Source organism: Podarcis filfolensis (genome assembly GCF_964270895.1).
Source record: "Podarcis filfolensis genome assembly, chromosome: 5".
NCBI lineage: Eukaryota > Metazoa > Chordata > Lepidosauria > Squamata > Lacertidae > Podarcis > Podarcis filfolensis.
In genome coordinates, this window is record NC_139608.1 from 93,332,454 (window position 1) to 93,350,801 (window position 18,348).

Consider the following 18,348-nt stretch of genomic DNA (forward strand, 5'->3'; position numbering starts at 1 on the left):
ATAGTAAAAAACAAACAAACAATACAACATCACACACTAAAAACTTCCCTGAACAGGGCTGCCTGTTTATCTGTTTAACACCTGCTGGGAGGGTGTTCCTTGGAGCAGGTGTGACTACTGGAATGGCCTGGTTCCCTGTAACCTCACCTCTCTCAATGAGCGAACCACCAGAAGGCCCTTGGACCTGGACCTCAGTGTCCGGGCCGAACGATGGGAGTGGAGATGCTCTTTTAGGTACTCCTTTAGGGCTTTAAAGGTCAGCACCAACACTCCGAGTTATGCTCAGAAATGTACTGGGACCCAAAGCAGGTCTTTCAGGACAGGTGTTATATGGCCCCAGTCACCAGTCTGGCTGCTGCATTCTGGATTAGTTGTAGTTTCCGGTTCACCTTTAAAGGTAGCCCCATGTAGAGCGCATTGCAGGAGTCCAAGCGGGAGATAACCAGCGCATGTACCACCCAAGTGATGTGACTGACTCAATGAATTCAGTAAATGATATGACAGCATGAGAAAGGCAATTTCTCCTGAAATGTGCTGCTGCTATGGATTAAGTCATTCTCCACCTATCCCCACCCCACCCCCCAGTATCCACCAGTCTACTGAATCCATTGCCATGTCCCTGAGGGAGGGAAGCAGTCCATTAGCGAGCACGTGATTCAGAATGCCTCTCTGAGGTTGGAAGTCGATGACCTCAATTCGAGGTGGTCGGCGGCTCAGGAGAACGGCGCGGACTAGCACCAAGTTGAGATCAGGTTGGCGGCCGCTATTGGCTGAAGTGGCAGAATCCGATCTAGCTGCAATGCCTCTGTGCGGAGCCCCCGCAGCAGACGGGAGTGCATGCGCTCCTGTGCGGCTCTTCCATTGCAGCAGCTCCTTGCCGGAGTGGAGGCGGGGGGCGGTGGTGGTGGTGTTGAGGCGCAGAGAATTGCACCAGCTCAGCTGCTCTGCAGGTGCATCCCTCTTCATTGGCCAGCCCGGGCCTGCTGCTGCTGCGGCGGGAGGGGGAAGGCGCATTTGCTGCACTCTCTGCAGGTTTCCCTGCCCTCGTGAAACCACTAGCCAAGGGAGCGGCTAGAAGGCAGGCGAAGCAGCCGCGGGCCTGACGGCGCCCCCACCGTTGCTCTCGGGCCGGAGAGCGCGGGAATGTCCCACTAACCTATATGCTGTGACCAGCTAGAGTCCCATAAACAGACGGGCGCCTTGCGAACGAGCGCGGCCCAAGTGCCGCAGGGTGGGGTGGGGGTCTCTGGATCCCGAGAAAAGTGAGGATGTGGGCAGTAAGGCGGAGAGCGGCTCTTGCGCGCCTAGGCACAACAGAGCCCGCTCCAGGAGATGCACCCGAGCAGGGCAATGCGGTATGGGGGGGTCAGGTCGCCACAAATCTCCAGCAAACGTCCGCAGAGGCACCAGCGCTTACCCCTTTGGGGGTGGGGGAGAAGCGGACCCCCACCCACCCAGGTACCTCTCCTTCGTCCAAACTCGACCCGGGGCCGCCGCTGACCTTGCCGTCCGGCCCCCCCCCCGGTCCTTGCGACGGGCTTGCACCCCGGGGTGGCGTGCGAGGCGCTCCCCCCGGCTTCGCAGGGCAGATGGGCGGCGGCGGCAGCTTCTCCTCGAGCGGGGGCGCCCTCGGGTCCGGCGCCGCAACGCGCCTGGCGGCGCCGCCTGCATTGCGTCGGGGAGCGGGGTGGGGGGGACCTCTCCGGTGCGCAATGCCGAATCCGCGCGAAGGTCGCGGAGGGGAGGCGGCGCGAAGGAGCCTCCCCAGCCCGCGGCCAAAGGTCTCGGCCGGCTGGCAGGGCCTGGGGAAAGGACGCCCCCCAGCCACCCACCCACCCCGCGCCAGACGGCTCTCGCAACGCCCCGGCCGCCCGCCCGCTCGCCTTGCGCCCAGGTCTGTGCGCCCGGAGGTGGCTCGCCTTGGCCGCCGCCGTTGCGCGCCGTCCCCGCCGCCTGCCGGCCTGCCAGGTGCCGCGTGTCCTGCGGCGGCGGCGGCGGCTGCCCCCGCCCCTCCCTCCCTCGGTGCTCCGGGGGGACCCGCGCGCAGGAGCAGCAATGCGCCTTGGCCAGTGTCCGCCTGAGCCGCGTCCGGGACGGGCGAGCGAGGAGAGGCAGCCGGCTGCCGAGGCCCCCGGATCCCTCTGGGCTTGGAGAGAAGAAGGGGACCCCCCGCACCACCACCACCACCCGGTCCCTCCTCCTCTTCCTCCTCCTCCTGCTCCTCCCCCTCCTCCCCTCGCCCACCCCCTCGATGCGCTGCCTGCCCATGCCTCCTCCTGAACTGCCAGCCTCCTCTCGCTGCAGCCCAATGAATATTTCGCTGTATGAATATTTCACCATCTCGCAGGCGGCTCTGTAAAGCGATCCGTAGATTCTCCCCGAGAGGGAGCAGGAGGGGGAGGCGGCGGCGGCGGCGAGTGTGCGCCGCTGCGCCTTGGATGCTGCTCCTGCTGCAACTGCAAGGCGAAGAAGCGCCTTGACGCATTCCAGCCGGGGCTCGCTCGCTCCTCGCCTGCGCTGCTGCTGCTGCTGCTGCTGCTGCAACGGCCCCCGCCGGCCTCCCCGCGCCAGGTAAGAAAGGCTCCTCCGAGGCAAGTTGCCTGCTCCTTGCAGCGCGGGTTGGCTTCGGGGTGGGGGGCGCTGCTCAAAGAAGTGTGTGCGGTGGCACAGTTACTAGTTGCAAAGCCTTTTCTTTCCCGCGCGCTCTTTCCTCCACCCCCCCGCGCCAATAAATATTTGGAGAGATTTTTCTCCCCGGATTCTGTTCTTCTTAAGAAAGATCGTGGTATTCCAACCCCTCTGTTTTTTTGGTTTTTTTGCTCGCACATCGTTCAGGCGGATGTGGGCTGTAAGGCAAAAACAGCGAAGCGAAGGAAGTCTTGTTAAGTAGGGATTGAGAAGTTACGACGAGCAGGAACACAGGACTTCGTGAAGGGCACCCATTCGAAATTCATGTGTGCATGGAAGTATGTTAATTTACGTTACCGGACTGCTGCTTTAAGGGTTGGGCTGCAGCTTGGAAAGAGTTGCATGGTCTTGGAGAGCACTGGAATTGCTGTGCATTTGTGTCTTGGGGTGGGGAGAGAGAGGTGTTTTTATGCATCTGCTTCTTGTCCCTTTACAGTATCTACCAGTTGCCTCGAAGTGAGCTTTATTCCTTAAAAACATAAAATAAAAACAAAGAGGAAGGGGCCATTCCAGAGCAAAGTGGGAAGTCCGCGGATATTGCTGAGTCGGCATTTCAAGCAGTCTCCTTCCAGTCACCGTGCTTATTTATTTATTTTATTGAGGGGAAGTGTGTGACAGCAGCCGCAATACAGCAGCAGCAGCAGCAGCAGCAGCAGCATGGTCACATCCTGGAGGAAAACAAAAGGACTGCATTAAAAGACAGACGGAAACTGCTCCGAAGGGACCCCAGTCTCGCTGTGTTGCATGTGTGTTAAGAGACCCCAGCCATCCCTTTGTCCTTTGATGAAGCTGGAAAACCTCTCTCCCTTTTTTCTTCCCACCCTCCCCAATGACCAGCGCCCTATAGGTCCTTTCCCCTCCTAGCCTGGATGCCATTCAACCTACCTCTGTTCCCTTATCCTTGAGCTTCCCAGCCCTAATCCCCATTCTCCATCCTGTTTTCCTGCTCTGGGAGCTGTCCACACCAAGGGCCTCACCTCTCCTTAGCCCCTCTCCATGCTGTGATTCTGCATCTAAATCCAGTATCGGTCTCCTCTGAAGTCCTCAATTCTTCACTCTCCTTCAGCTCTGGCGGCTTCTGATCCCAGAACTCTTCTCCTTCCGCATTCCATCACGTCTTCCAGTGAGTCTGTCGTTCCCACCCCGTAGCTGCCATGACGGTGATGGCCGGGGACAATATGGATGAGACCTCTGCTTTGCCAGGTCACCCCCAGGACAGTTATCGACCTGGGGCCCACGATGACCACGAATGTTGTGAGAGGGTTGTGATCAACATTGCTGGCCTGAGATTTGAGACGCAGCTGAAGACCCTCGCTCAGTTTCCCAACACTTTGCTGGGAAATCCCAAGAAACGCATGCGATACTTTGACCCCCTGAGGAATGAATATTTCTTTGATCGGAACCGGCCCAGCTTTGATGCCATCCTCTATTACTACCAGTCTGGAGGGCGGCTTCGCAGGCCTGTTAACGTGCCTCTAGACATGTTCTCGGAGGAGATTAAGTTTTATGAACTGGGAGAGGAGGCCATGGAGAAGTTCCGGGAAGATGAAGGTTTCATCAAAGAGGAAGAGAGGCCCCTGCCTGAGAAGGAGTACCAGCGGCAAGTGTGGCTGCTCTTTGAATACCCCGAGAGCTCTGGGCCAGCTCGGATCATTGCAATAGTCTCCGTCATGGTGATCCTCATCTCTATAGTGATCTTTTGCCTGGAAACTTTGCCAGCGTTGAAAGAGGACAGGGAGTATATGGGACCCCGAAACCGCAGCGACAACTCTACAGTCTATTACAAGTCCAATATCTTTACTGATCCCTTCTTCGTGGTGGAGACTCTGTGCATCATATGGTTTTCTTTTGAATTGGTGGTGCGCTTTTTTGCCTGTCCCAGCAAAGCCGAGTTCTTCAAGAACATCATGAACTTCATTGACATAGTAGCCATCATCCCATACTTCATCACTCTGGGTACAGAGATGGCTGAGCAGGAGGGGCCTCAAAAAGGAGAGCAGGCCACTTCTCTGGCTATCCTGAGAGTCATCAGACTGGTAAGAGTCTTTCGAATCTTCAAACTCTCCAGACATTCTAAGGGCCTCCAGATTTTGGGACAAACCCTCAAAGCGAGCATGAGGGAGTTAGGGTTACTAATCTTTTTCCTCTTCATTGGGGTGATTTTGTTCTCCAGTGCGGTGTATTTTGCTGAAGCTGAGGAACCTGGCACCTATTTCGACAGCATCCCCGATGCTTTCTGGTGGGCAGTGGTATCCATGACCACTGTAGGATATGGTGACATGTACCCTGTGACAATTGGAGGCAAAATCGTGGGCTCCTTGTGTGCCATTGCTGGTGTGCTGACAATTGCCCTGCCTGTACCTGTCATTGTGTCCAACTTCAACTACTTCTACCACCGAGAAACAGAAGGGGAAGAACAGGCTCAGTTACTTAAAGTTAGCTCTCCTAATTTAGCATCTGACAGTGATCTGAGTCGCCGTAGCTCCTCCACAATCAGCAAATCTGAGTACATGGAAATTGAAGAGGATATGAATAATAGCATAGACAATTTTAGAGAGGCTAACCTCAGAACTGGCAACTACACCATAGCCAACCAAAACTGTGTTAATAAAAGCAAGCTGCTGACTGATGTTTAGAAACATGTAGAAAAGAGAAACATTGGCAGCTTGAAGACTTTAAGTGACCAGCAGTCACACTTTGTAGATGCTTTACTCTTCGAATGCTTTACCTCGTAAATGCATTGTTGCATTGCGAATTTTTGCTCAGCGATTCAATAAGCTTTCAGGATCCATGAAAGAATTTCACTTTTCCTTTTGTTTTCTTTTAAAAGGGTATTTCCAGGTGGAGGAAATGGTTACTTATAACTCTTTGGACTAGCCTAGTTATAAATAGAAATTGTATGCTTCTAGCCCTAGACATTTCCCCATTACTTTTAAGTTTCCAACCGTTTTAAAAAATCAGCTCAAGAGGACTCTAAAAAAAAATAAAAATACTTAAAATATGCATGGATTCAAGGAAACGTTTCTACAAAACTGCACAGTGCATCCAAGAAAATGCATCCAAATAATATTCAGCAGTAATGTGCAGTAAGTATTTGCCATTCTTTAGACTGACCGACATATACATTTCCTTCCTTTGTGAAAAGTTTTGTAGTTCTGATCTACAGATTCACACACAGCACCTTATGAAAATATGCCAGGTTTTTTTTTTGCTGTATACACTATTAAAATCGAAGAATTATTCTGTGTGTCGGGGGGAAGATGGAACATCTGCAATGCTGCTAAGGTCTCTTAAGTGCAGATGGTTTTAACATACTTCTTTCCCTTCTTCAGAAATGGATGCAAAACTTTTTAGCCCCTTTGTTGCAAGATAGCACAATAGAATTTAATATAAGCATGTTTGACTTTGATACTATCTATTTTATAACTGCATGCCTGGAACATTACCTCAGATGATAGGGGATAAGGTTTTGTTTGAATTGATCTTCTTTAAAATAGGCCCTTTTTTTTGTTTCAATTTGCATTCACCAAAGTGCACTCCTTTTTATTTGTTAAGTATCTGATTAGTAACTTAAAAGTACTGTATTTAAGTGCATATGTTAGTCAAATGGGAACAATAACTTTTGGAGATCAAAGCATGTTTCAAATATTCAGCATTATGGCCTATTTGACTAAGGTGTAACTCAACATTAATTAATGCATGGTTTCAGTAATAAATACAAAAAAAAAAAAGCTTGTTAGGATGAAGGCCAGGAAGAGAATACTAGAGAGACTTGTTGTTTTCCTGCACTGCTCAGGGAAATGAGTTGGCTTCTGTCCGGGCCTTAATAGAAAGTAACATATCCCATCCCTTAAAGGGAAAGCTATATGGAAAATTAAGTCCAGTTTATATATAGCAATGTCTAAATATTCTGTATCTCCTAGAGCAGAAAAAAGGTGCAGAAGCATGCCTTTTGGTGCATTCTTAGAATGTAAAATGAAACTTATCGATTATATGCATCCAAATTGCAGCCCAGTTATTTTCGCAGTCATTGTTTGAACCTTAGAGACTTTTGTATTCCCCTAGGACTTGCTGAAGAGACTCAACCAATTGATTTTAGATAGTTGCTTAGTGCCTTTATCCTTACAGCCACTGGACTGCTGAAAGTGCCTCTATGAAAAGAGCTGAACCTGAGTAGGCATGGATGAGTCCATTGGGACAATAGCAGGATTCGACCATGCCAAATGCAGGCACAGCAGAAAAAGCCAGGGAGAGAGACAGTGTGTAAAGCAGAGAGGCAGAAGAAGAGGGCAAAGACTACCAGCACTCTTGCAGACCTAATTCCCTCCTGTACTCTGCACCCTGCAGCTGAGTGACATTGCAACCTAACATTTGCCTTTGACAAATGCTACTCCCGCAAGACCCAGTCTTCCCCCAGTCTGTTTATAGAGACTTCGCTGCACTCTGTGTTCGTTTTGTTTGTTTTTCGTATTGGCCCATTCTTCCCCTGGTTTGGACCTTGGCAGCCTGGCACCCTACACTAGAGGAAGTAAGGGCCATCCTTTGCAGTAGCCTTAGCTATGCAAGGAGCAGGCTGGATGGAGGCACGTTGAATCTGTACACTGCTCCTCTTAGAGGCTTCTGCTTTTCCAACAGAGCTCTCATCCTTTCCACCCAAATTCTCTTGGATTTTAAAATTTGACTCACCTGAAGCTTTCCCATCCATTGTAACAACTCTCCTACTGTTGTGTTGGCTGAAGGTTGCAGCATTTTCTGAGAAGGCATTTTCTGCAATTATGCAAGTCTTGAAGCTATAGTCCATAGAAATCAATAAGTCCATTTTTATTTTTTTTACTGATATAGGCACTAATCTTTTTTTTTTTTTTTTACTTTTTCCTTCTAAAAGTCAAAGTTGAGGCTCTTTCTTCCATGCTTAGCATGTGGCCTTATACACTGAACCCTCTTTTCCATTACATAGATCCCAGGCCTCCATTCCATTCTCAGTATTCTATTTCTCAGCAGCTACGGATATATAGCATTTACATTGGAAAAGGAGCATTAATTCTGCAGCTTTGCCCAAACCTGACATGTCAGGTAGACAGAAAGATGCAACTTTGTGACTTGTTTGGTTCAAAATGGTAGGAAGAACAGAAGGACCTCTTAAATACTGACTGCAGCATATTCAGAATTTTTTTTTGTAGTTGATAGAAAGCTCTACATTATTTTCCATTCTCAGTGTCCAGTTTCTCCCCAATTTAGTCACAGTTTCCCCTGCTAGAGTGCTAGATTTGGTGGTCTACCTTGATTCCTCCAAACTCCTAAATTTAGGGAAGGTATTCATTTGCCTGTTAAACTGACTTTGAACCTTGTGTGTAGTTATCTCAGCAATAATCAGCTCAGTGCCGTATGGGGTCTTTGATCAGGAAGTGCTACCTGAGAGAGGATGAGGCCTCAGTTGGGCAGCTTGGTGAGTTTCTGTGTTGACTGGCTGGGTTATCCTCACCTTAGTTCATCTGCTGGACTGATCCTTATTCTGCATGTTTAAGAGAAAGTATGCATGCCATGCAGCAGTTTGGTTTATGGCTTCCCCCTTTTGCTTTTGGCAGGGATAGGTGATCTTTAGGGCTTGTGGAGTGGCTTGTGGAATATGATTGTCGCTTACTCATTTATAACAAAGGGACTGGGTAAATGCGGAGTGCAGGGAATAACTTCATGTAGCATAGGCATGCATTTCTTCCAGCAAGGTTTCTCCTCCCCTTAAAATCAGACTCAGTCCTTTGCACTAATACGTGCTGAAATGCGTTTGTAGGTCTGAAGGTGCACTAAACTGCTGCCTGATTCTTAATACACCTTTTTGTTTTTAATTTCCTTTTCTGCCATCTTTTGTTTTGGTGACTGATGGTTTCTCAAAAGTGAGTGGCTGTAGCTTGCCCCCAGTAGGAGCGATCTGAAAATGGACACGGCGAATCAAACTAGAGGCGAGAAACCTCATGGATTTGCTGGCATTTGGTTACTGCAGTGCTGTAGCAATGTCTCTCCATCCATTGGTGTGGACTCATGGTTTGCGATGTTGTGCTGACACAGTCCCTGGCTGTTCAGTATTTATTTGCTGATTCATCAAGGGTGCGAATCAGGCTGTAGGCTTAGCAGGTTTAATTCAAGGAAGGGCAAGGGCAAAGTTTCCAAAGGCCTAGAATTACCGTATTTTTTGCACCATAACACTCACTTTTTTCCTCCTAGAAAGTAAGGGGAACTGTCTGTGCGTGTTATGGAGGGAATGCCTACGGGTGGGATGCCTATGGATTTTCATCCTCTAAAAACTACGTGTGTGTTATGGTCGGGTGCGTGTTATAGAGCGAAAAATACGGTAGTTGGCGTTTCCTTAACATTGGTCTTACCTTAATCTTGACCTTGGTACAGAGGTGGCCTTTAAGTAAGAGCAGAGGAAGGGGCTGGCTGCTGAAGTACGATTCACTGGGAAGCTCTTCAACACAAAGCTCACGGAAGTGAACAGAGATGTGCAAGGTCATTGCAGTCCTCTTGTGCTGTTCCCATTCATTTCAGGGTGGCCTGCGCAAGATAACTGGCCAGCGCTAGGCTAGTGCCCGTTGGGGGGGGGGAGAGAGGCTGCTTGGATGTTCTGCTTTAGATACCAAAAAGGCTTGGAATGGCTCTTTTTTGGACATGGAAGCAACTGAAATCAACTGGACGACATAAGCGGGAGATCATTGAATAGGAACACACTGCAGGGATACAATGCAGTCTCTCTTCCAAGGACAGGGAAGTTAGTGACTCCCACCCACCCACCCCAAATCCTGATCCAAAATACGTATAGAAATAGGACTAACATATAGAAAGATTGGAGATAAAGGTACATAAGGCCACATTCTATCACTGTTATTATAAAACAAAATAAAAATCCCCAAAGCAAATTTTAATTGAAATGGGAGTCCTTATCTCCTTAGCTCCTGTGAAATCAGTATATTTCCTTATCACATGTTATTATGGATACCATTACTGACATACTTTTAAAAGGTGACATGGAAACAAGAGGATGTGTGTTATTCGTTCCAAGTGGAGTTCAACTCACATTGAATATTGTCGATTCTTTCCATTAAAAGACCCATTTATTTTGGTGACTGCTTGGCCTGATCTGTGCTAAGGGCAGGGAGAAAGGTAAACTCGCTCAGAGCCTATGTATACCACTTCAGACCGCAGGTCACAGTTGTGTGTGGGCAGGGAGTATGTTGGAAACCTCCCCCCTCAATGTCATTACACAATCTATCAGGGAGACGACTGGGCTGCAAACCATTTCTCTCATATCTGGACCTTGCTGTGCATTTTTAGGTTGCAGACGAGACTGCATATGTCTGAATGACCCAAACCTTCCCTGCACATGGAAAATTAGTCTATTGGGAAGAAAGTTTCTAATACAACCTTCTTAACATGTTAGTTTTCCTTGTTCCAAGAATTTACTTTTTCGTGGTGGAGCACTCAATCATGCAAGCTCTTGTCTACAGTTGGAAGCCAAGCCAAGGTTTACCACCTTGGCGACAATTAGTTTTCTATGTGCAGGGAGTTGTTGTTGTTTTTTACAAAACATAATAATGTGATTCCTCCTGTCTCTAGTCTAAGATGGAACTGTCCAGAAAATGCTTTGCCATGTCACCTGCTGTTTGGGTACGCCAGATCTCTGTTCCTACTAAATATCTGGTGTTGGGGCCTGAGCAAATGAATTCGTCTGGCAGAGTCCTGTCCCCTAAACATTTAATTGTGGTTTCTATACCTATTCAGGTTTTTTTTTGAGTCCTGACCTATCTGTTCAAGTCCTCCATACAAATAAAGCTCTCAGCTGGCGTGTAAATAATTACAAAATGGAGTATTTGGAGCTGAGCGTTACAGTCCTTATTGAGGAAGCACACGGAGAACGACAAGTGAAGCTATGTCTTGTATCCTCTCCCCTTAAGTTTTTTGTAGACATGCATTCACTTATGAGTGCAGGATTTTGGGGTGTTTTGTGGGGTACTAAAACTACAGCACATGTGAAAGATGAGGCATATTGTATGATTTAAAAATAAAATTGAGGGACCGTTTAGTACATCTTGCCAAACCACAGTTCATATGATAGAAAATGCAAGCCCTGCAACACGTCACAAACTTTGTTACATGAGTTAAGAAATTTGTCAGTTAACAAAATTTTTTTTGCCCAGAAGGCTGAATATTCTTTATGGTTTCAATATGTGTTTTTTTTTAAACTTAAAAAGGGTATGAGCTGAACACACAACACTTTCTCCTATATGTAATTTCTGTAGTATTGTCAGACATAATCCAGAAAAGTAAAACCATATTAAAAGTTAAATTTCCCTTCCCTTGTTAGGGACCATTTGGTTCCATATGCAGTTAGAACTGACGATTCTATAGTTGGTCTTTTTAAATTAAATTTTCATTTCTTTTTAAAAGACAGTTAGGTGACATAATGTTTGTTATATTCTGAAATACTTCTAGGCATAAATCAGAATTAAGCACTGTCTTTATTTTAATTGACAGATTAAAAAATATCTGTAACCCCCCCCCCATTTTCTTTCTGTGGGTGCTGAATAAATTAGGCCACAAACGTGCATATGATCAGGAAATAGCATGCCTTGCCTTTTTTCAAAGAATTGTAATCAATTTGAGATTTTTACTCCGATTTTGTTGGGAAAACAAATCCTTGTTCATATCTATGTTGATCAGTTGTTCCACTCCTCTAGTCGTACTATATATGATTTATACTTTTTAAAGTCTTCCCTGTCCAGCTGTCATTTGAACACAACTGAATTCTTTGGGAGTATATTTATATTTGATTAAATTGTTGCTTCAGTAGCATTTCTATAAATGTGACTGGAATCAAATGTATATTTTACTTTTGTACAAAAGTAAAAAAAAAAGAGGATATTTTTGTGACTAAATTTAGCAAAGAAGAATACATTAGAACTTAACTTTGGTTTTCCAAGACATTTCTTAAACACACTCCCCCCCCAGCACATTGGTTTGAAACTATGTAAATAACAGCGGTGGGTAGGAATGTATATGGATTCTTTGACATACCTCTCATTTTAACGATGCAGTATTACTGTTGAACAAGGTCACAGAATGGTTCTTTGCAGGAAAGTGCACCATCAGGGCAACAAACCATGAAAGCTGACATGGGTCTATTGATTTCCGTAATTTACAAATTGCTTACACTTTGAGTCAAGTATGTACCTCATTGTCATATTACTGCTGATTTGACTTAACCATAGCTGAAATGGTTTGGTTTGTCAACTTTTGAGACAGCAAATGTTATGAGTTTATATTTAAAACATATAAAATGCATAGTTTTCATCTATGCAATTTTACTTGCTTCTGTCACTTTTATCGTCTGTTCATACTTGGCATCTATTAAAGATAATTTTTAAGGATCTTATTCAGATATACTGTGACTGGTTTATTGGAGTCCTGTTTTTCTCCAGTTCCTTTCCTTGGGGAGATTTGGGGAGTACATGGATGGCAAGAAAAGGGGTTTAGAAAACAAGATTGGTGGGATATTAGACCATGGAAATGTTAGGAAGAGGAAAATGCGAGAGAGGAGTCTGGGAGGGAAAGGAGACCATGGTCAGAGAGGAGATCTGCACAGTGGTGAAGACCTGCAGAGATTTCAACCAGCATATTGATACCAAATCTTTGGCTACAGCCCTGTAGTAAAAGTGAAATGGACTAGCTCCCTTTTCCCCCTTACTTGATCTATATTCTTTTAAAAGAGCTTTTGTGTGCGCTAGTGATTGGCACTCGGCTGTGCTGCTGGAGGAGGTGATGGATGGGGTTGAGAACATTGGGTTGTGATAGATCTGCAGTCATCAAACAAAGCAGTGGTCCTTTGCTCCTGTGCGAGTGTAACATCTTAATCTCTATGATTGCTGAATCAAAATAAGGTAATATGATCGGACACAGATGATCTGGTGTTCCTCCTCCACCTTGCTCCTTAGAATTTAAATGATAAAGATGGGCAATATTAAGAGTAAACACTGAAGTAATTTCTTTGTGTTCCACTAGGGAGATGAGCAGGGTACAGAACGGTTCAGACAATACCTTTTGGGCCATATGGCATTTAAATTTGAAACTTTTTAAAGCTTTTGGAGATGCATTGGAACCATTCCTTGAAGTCTGGAAGATTCCTAACCTGCTAATATGGAACGTTCAGTCGATATTGTTCCAAATAATTTTGGATCCTACCTGTGATATCAGGGGACAATCTTATATTTGGTTATAGTAATGTGTATAATAGTTTGAATAACTGCTATATTTAATTTTTTTGGTAACCCATGAGGTAAAGGGACCCCTGACCATTAGGTCCAGTCGCAGATGACTCTGGGGTTGCGGTGCTCATCTCGCTCTATAGGCCGAGGGAGCCGGTGTTTGTCCTCAGACAGCTTCCGGGTCATGTGTCGCCGGCATGACTAAGCCGCTTCTGGCGAACCAGAGCAGCGCATGGAAACGCCGTTTACCGTCCCACTGGAGTGGTACCTATTTATCTACTTGACTTTGATGTGCTTTTGGGCAGAAGCTGGGACTGAGCAACGGGAGCTCACCCCATCGCGGGGATTTGAACCACCAACCTTCTGAATGGCAAGCCCTAGACTCTGTGGTTTAGACCACAGCGCCACCCGCGTCCCCATGAGGAGTAGTATCAATGGTCAACCATGGCTAGGAGCACACTTTCCTTAAGAACCAAACCAAACATTTATGAAGTCTGAACCATCATATATGTTCTTTGCGTCACAGTGCTGTCTATTTCTCCTCTGCGTAAAATAAGAACCATTTCAAATTCTATTTTATAGTCTTTATGGCCTATCCATAATAAACGAAATCTTATGTGTAATTAGTTCATCTTCACCTGCCTGGTCTCTAACAATAATTGTCCCTTATTTGAGAGAACGACATAGCAATTATTACCCACGGTGGTCTCTTATGGTCTCTTTCTTAAAATCATTTTCCCATCATTGCCCCTAATTAAGGGCCCAATGTTGGGGTTATATGTTGTGTTCATTTTACTCCCGAGTATTTCTGTTAAAGTTTGGAATGATTCCAAAGTAAGTACTTTAGACCAATGAACTTGGTAATTAGTTTTGTGTTGTTGTCTCTCTCATGCCCTCACAGTCACTTTGTGACATCATCATTGTTGTATATTTAACTATGGTCTGCCACATTTTGCTTAGACTGCAGTTTCTTTGAGGAACATATCTTTATTGCAGGCTTCAATGAACTCCAATGTTTTCCTGCAGTGCAAATAGATAAAAAAATACCACAAAATGTCAGGATGGACCATTAGAAAAAGGTTTAATCAGCTTCATGGAGGAGAGGTCTGTCTGTGGCTATTAAACCATGATAGCTAAGTGGAACACCATGTTCTTTGGCAATATGCCGGCCACCATATACCAGTTCCTTGAGGGCAAGAGCAGACATAGCCTGTTTTGTGGGCTTTCCGGAAGCAACTGGTTGGCCAGCATGTGAAACAGCATATCTGAATGAATGGAACTTCAGCCCTACCCAGAAGGCCTCTTCTTTGGTCCATATGTTCAGAGGCTACCTCTGAATACCAGGCACTGAAGACAATCATAAGAGCTAGCCTCAATAATAATAATAATACCCCGCCCATCTGGCAGGGTTACCCAAGCCATTCTGGGTGGCTTCCAACACATAGAAAAATATAATAAAACATCAAACTTCCCAATACAGGGCAGCCTTCAGATGTCTTCTAAAAGTTGTATAGTTGTTTATCTCCTTGACGTCTGACGGGAGGGCGTTCCGCAGGGACCTGTGTTTAGACCTGTGTTTGAGCTTCTCAGGTTCATCTAGCTGGCTCCTCTGAGAAACAATGATGAACTAGATGGACACTTGGTGTGATTCAGCGGAGATCTTACATTCTTATTAAAGAGGGATTCATCATCATGGGGGATAGGAATATTGAATACTGTGCTTTCAGCAGTGGATTTCATGATTTATTTGTGGGGTCCATGAGTCACTTTATGAGATCGGTTATTTAAAAAAATTCAACGAGGCATTCTTTAGGACAGTCTCTTATGTCCTTCCAGTCTGAGCCAGACTATCCTACATTATAGTACAACACCATAGGAAAAACTCTGAATACAGAGCCAGTGCTAAATATCAGTGCTAAATATTCGCCACAACACCTCAGGAGGAAATGTGCAGAAAAATGAATATATTAGTGAAAATAACATAGAAAACTGCATTAAATTAGAAATTGCTTGCAAAAAAAAATGTACACTAGTCAAAACTGCATGCAAAAATACGTTTATTAGGAGAAATTCACGCTAAAATGCTGAAGAATTTTCATGTGGATTAAAAAAAATAACCGATTGCTACAGAAATGGGGGGACAGAAATGAAAATTGGGAAAATAAAAGATGGAGAGAACTGAAAGTGACAGAACTCTTTCATCCTTACTTATAACTATATTCTTCTTAAGGCTGCTGATTGCAATTTTCTTACTCCATAGCAATTGTATTCTTTATAAGATGCAATTGAATGAATATTGACCATTTCTTAACAAATTGATTTTCATGCATAAAGCAGACCTCAATAAAATTGAATCTGCAATTTATGCATTATAGCTGTGTCCTAGAGCCTATAAAATCATTCAGATAACATGTTTTCCCCCAACGTATGGCAGTTGATATTTTTTGCCACTGTCAATAAATTTCTGAACAAATGCAACATCTTTTTTTTTTTATCAACCCGTACTTCTAGGTAGTTTCTTTACACTAAATGAGCCTGTATGAGATACTGTACTCATTATTCATTTATTCTAGTGTGCATCATCAACCACCAAAGCCATTTGATCTCATTATATATAGATACATATATAATCTGCACGAGGTTTTCCTCCACTCCAGCAGTTATCCTGAGACAGATTACCTGTTTTAATTTATATAGTGTGAAATATTAAAATGTTATAATTTGATGGATATTTTTAACAAGTTTTTACTTTAGCAGCAATTCATACCTTAATTCCATACTACACCTGAAATAATTATACTAACTCTTGCCCCCACTCTTTTTATCATTCTCTGGTCCTTTGTGTTGCATTTCATTAAGCCCTGTATATAGTCCCAATTAATCCCCTCCTTCTCAATACATGAACAAACTCCTCTATTACTGCACCATATTTCTTAAATCAGTGCAACTGTGGCACGCGGTGTTAAACAATTATTTGGGCAACAATGTGATTCTTTCTTTTAAATCTGCAAGTGAAAGAACGTATCCATTTATTCCTCAGTTGTATCAGTATTTTCAAACACAGCATGCTTCATAATATTTACAGAATTTAGGAACAGATTATTTACAGATTCAAAAGAAATTATCACATTGTAATCCAAGCAGTCTTACAAAACAGAAAATTGTTGAGCCCTCCTCTCTGAGTTATCTGTCCACAATACGCACATGATGTAAATGGCAATAATCCATATTTTGCTTCATACCTAACCCATACTTGGAATACTGGCTGCACAGATCAATCTGATTGTGGCATGGATAGTTTGGCACTCTAGCAAAATGCCATAACTGTATTCTTGAAACACAGATATGGTCAAATATGTTCACATTCCTCCATACCCTCCAATTTTAACCACTGTCTTAAAATTGACATGCATCATTGTGTTGTGGAAAAACTGGGCACCACTAGGCCACAATTTCTCCAAGAGTTTACATATTGCATTTAACGCAGTTCAAGACATTTTGCAAAAAGGTGAAGAGAAGAAAAGCAATTGATCGAATAGGTTCATTCATTGAACGATTTCCGGCACAAGATAAGAATGGAAGGACACAAGCTTTGGTCTGTAAAAATCCACAGTTCCTTGATCCCGAAAGAATTGGGATTTGTGTGTGAGGGATCTATGGGGTTCAGTCCTGTAATAGTTTGGTCGTAGTGGTGGTAGATTTTGGGTAAGTCCTGCTGCCCACTGGACCTTTCTTTGAAAGGAAGGTGGAGAAATTATTGGGAGTTTCTGGTGATGATAGTTGTAGTTTGTTGCATCAGCTGAATGATGCAGCCTCACTTTTACAGTTAAGAAAATAGAAGAGGCCTTGAACCGCATTATATCACAGTATGCAAGTACTGTTTCCCCTGAACTTTTAAACATCCTTGTCCCCTACCCATCTTCGGCTGGGTTTCCTTCATGAGCCCCCGAAACGTTGAGAAATTCATGGCAATCCGAGATTCAGATCAGTTTGCAATGGTACTGCTTCCCTCCCCACCCTAGTTTATTTGTTACAGTAAAGTAAAGGTAAAGGGACACCTGAACATTAGGTCCAGTCGTGGCCGACTTTGGGGTTGCGGCGCTCATCTCACTTTATTGGCCGAGGGAGCCGGCGTACAGCTTCCGGGTCATGTGGCCAGCATGACTAAGCCACTTCTGGTGAACCAGAGCAGCGCACAGAAAAGCTGTTTACCTTCCCGCTGGAGCGGTACCTATTTATCTACTTGCACTTTGAGGTGCTTTCAAACTGCTAGGTTGGCAGGAGCTGGGACCGAGCAACGGGAGCTCACCCCGTCGCGGGGATTCGAACCGCCGACCTTCCAATCGGCACAGCGCCACCCGCGCCACCCGCATCCCTATTTGTTACAGTACTGGCAAGGGAAAGCTTGTTCGAAACAAAGCAAAACATGCGTAACCATCATAAATCGAAGGCAAGCTAAAATATTCTGTCACACAAATGAACTATTGTGTGGTACCGGTGCTTGCTTGGAAAATGCTGGACAGTCAAGTCATTCTGCCTCTGCGCACATCTCGTCCTGTAAAGTCAGCTTTGTGTGATTCTTTTATGCTAGTAGCATTTTCTAATTTTATGAATAAGAAACCTCTTTGGGGGAATTTCTGCTGGTTCTGTTGCTTTGGATGATTAGTGTCAGATGGTGGGCTTGCCCGCTTTGGATTCACACCAGCCTGTCTCCTCATGAGTGCAGGATGCATCTCGATGACCCCCTCCCCACCTGGGTGTTGACCTGGTCCCTTCCCTTATTTAAATGCAGACTTTTTCTTTTTTTTATATAATAATTTTTTATTCAAGATTTTTATAACAACACAAACATATAACACATACATAAACAAACAAAGAACAAAAACAAAACATAAAACATGTACCATTTCATATCTTAATTTCTTATACCTTTCTTCCCCGACTTCCTCATGCCTCCCTTTTCTGTATTCCAAATTCTTATCGATTACTCAGCAAATCTTCCCTTATTTTAAATTAAATTTAAACTAATCTTCCTTATTTTCCTTGTCTTAACCATTGCTAATAGTAACCATTTACTTTCCAGTCCAACATCATTCTAACTTTCATTAATTTTGTAATATTTCTTTAAATAGTCCTTGAACTTTTTCCATTCTTCTTGCGCTGCTTCTCTTCCCTGGTTTCGGATTCTGCTCGTCATTTCTGCCAGGCCCATGTAGTCTATCACCTTCATCTGCCATTCTTCCAGTGTGGGTAGTTCTTGTGTCTTCCAGTACTTCGCAATAAGTATTCTAGCTGCTGTTGTAGCGTACAAGAAGAAAGTTATATCCATCTTTAACACCCCCTGTCCGACAATACCCAAGAGAAAGGCCTCTGGTTTCTTAGGGAAAGTATATTTAAATACCTTTTT

General features: G+C 44.7%; 1 protein-coding gene across 1 annotated transcript; it reads left to right on the plus strand.

The window, feature by feature from the left end:
• Positions 1-271: 271 nt before the first annotated feature.
• Positions 272-7,855, plus strand: LOC310763476 (potassium voltage-gated channel subfamily A member 1). The gene is made up of 2 exons (XM_083615815.1): positions 272-2,571; positions 3,125-7,855. Exon 2 carries the CDS (start codon positions 3,843-3,845, stop codon positions 5,322-5,324), a length of 1,482 nt encoding a protein of 493 aa, XP_083471941.1. The 5' UTR covers positions 272-2,571; positions 3,125-3,842; the 3' UTR covers positions 5,325-7,855.
• Positions 7,856-18,348: the final 10,493 nt, after the last annotated feature.

Excerpts from the sequence above, each read along its gene's own strand:
- LOC310763476 (XM_083615815.1), top strand. The coding sequence starts at position 3,843 with ATGACGGTGATGGCCGGGGACAATATGGATGAGACCTCTGCTTTGCCA.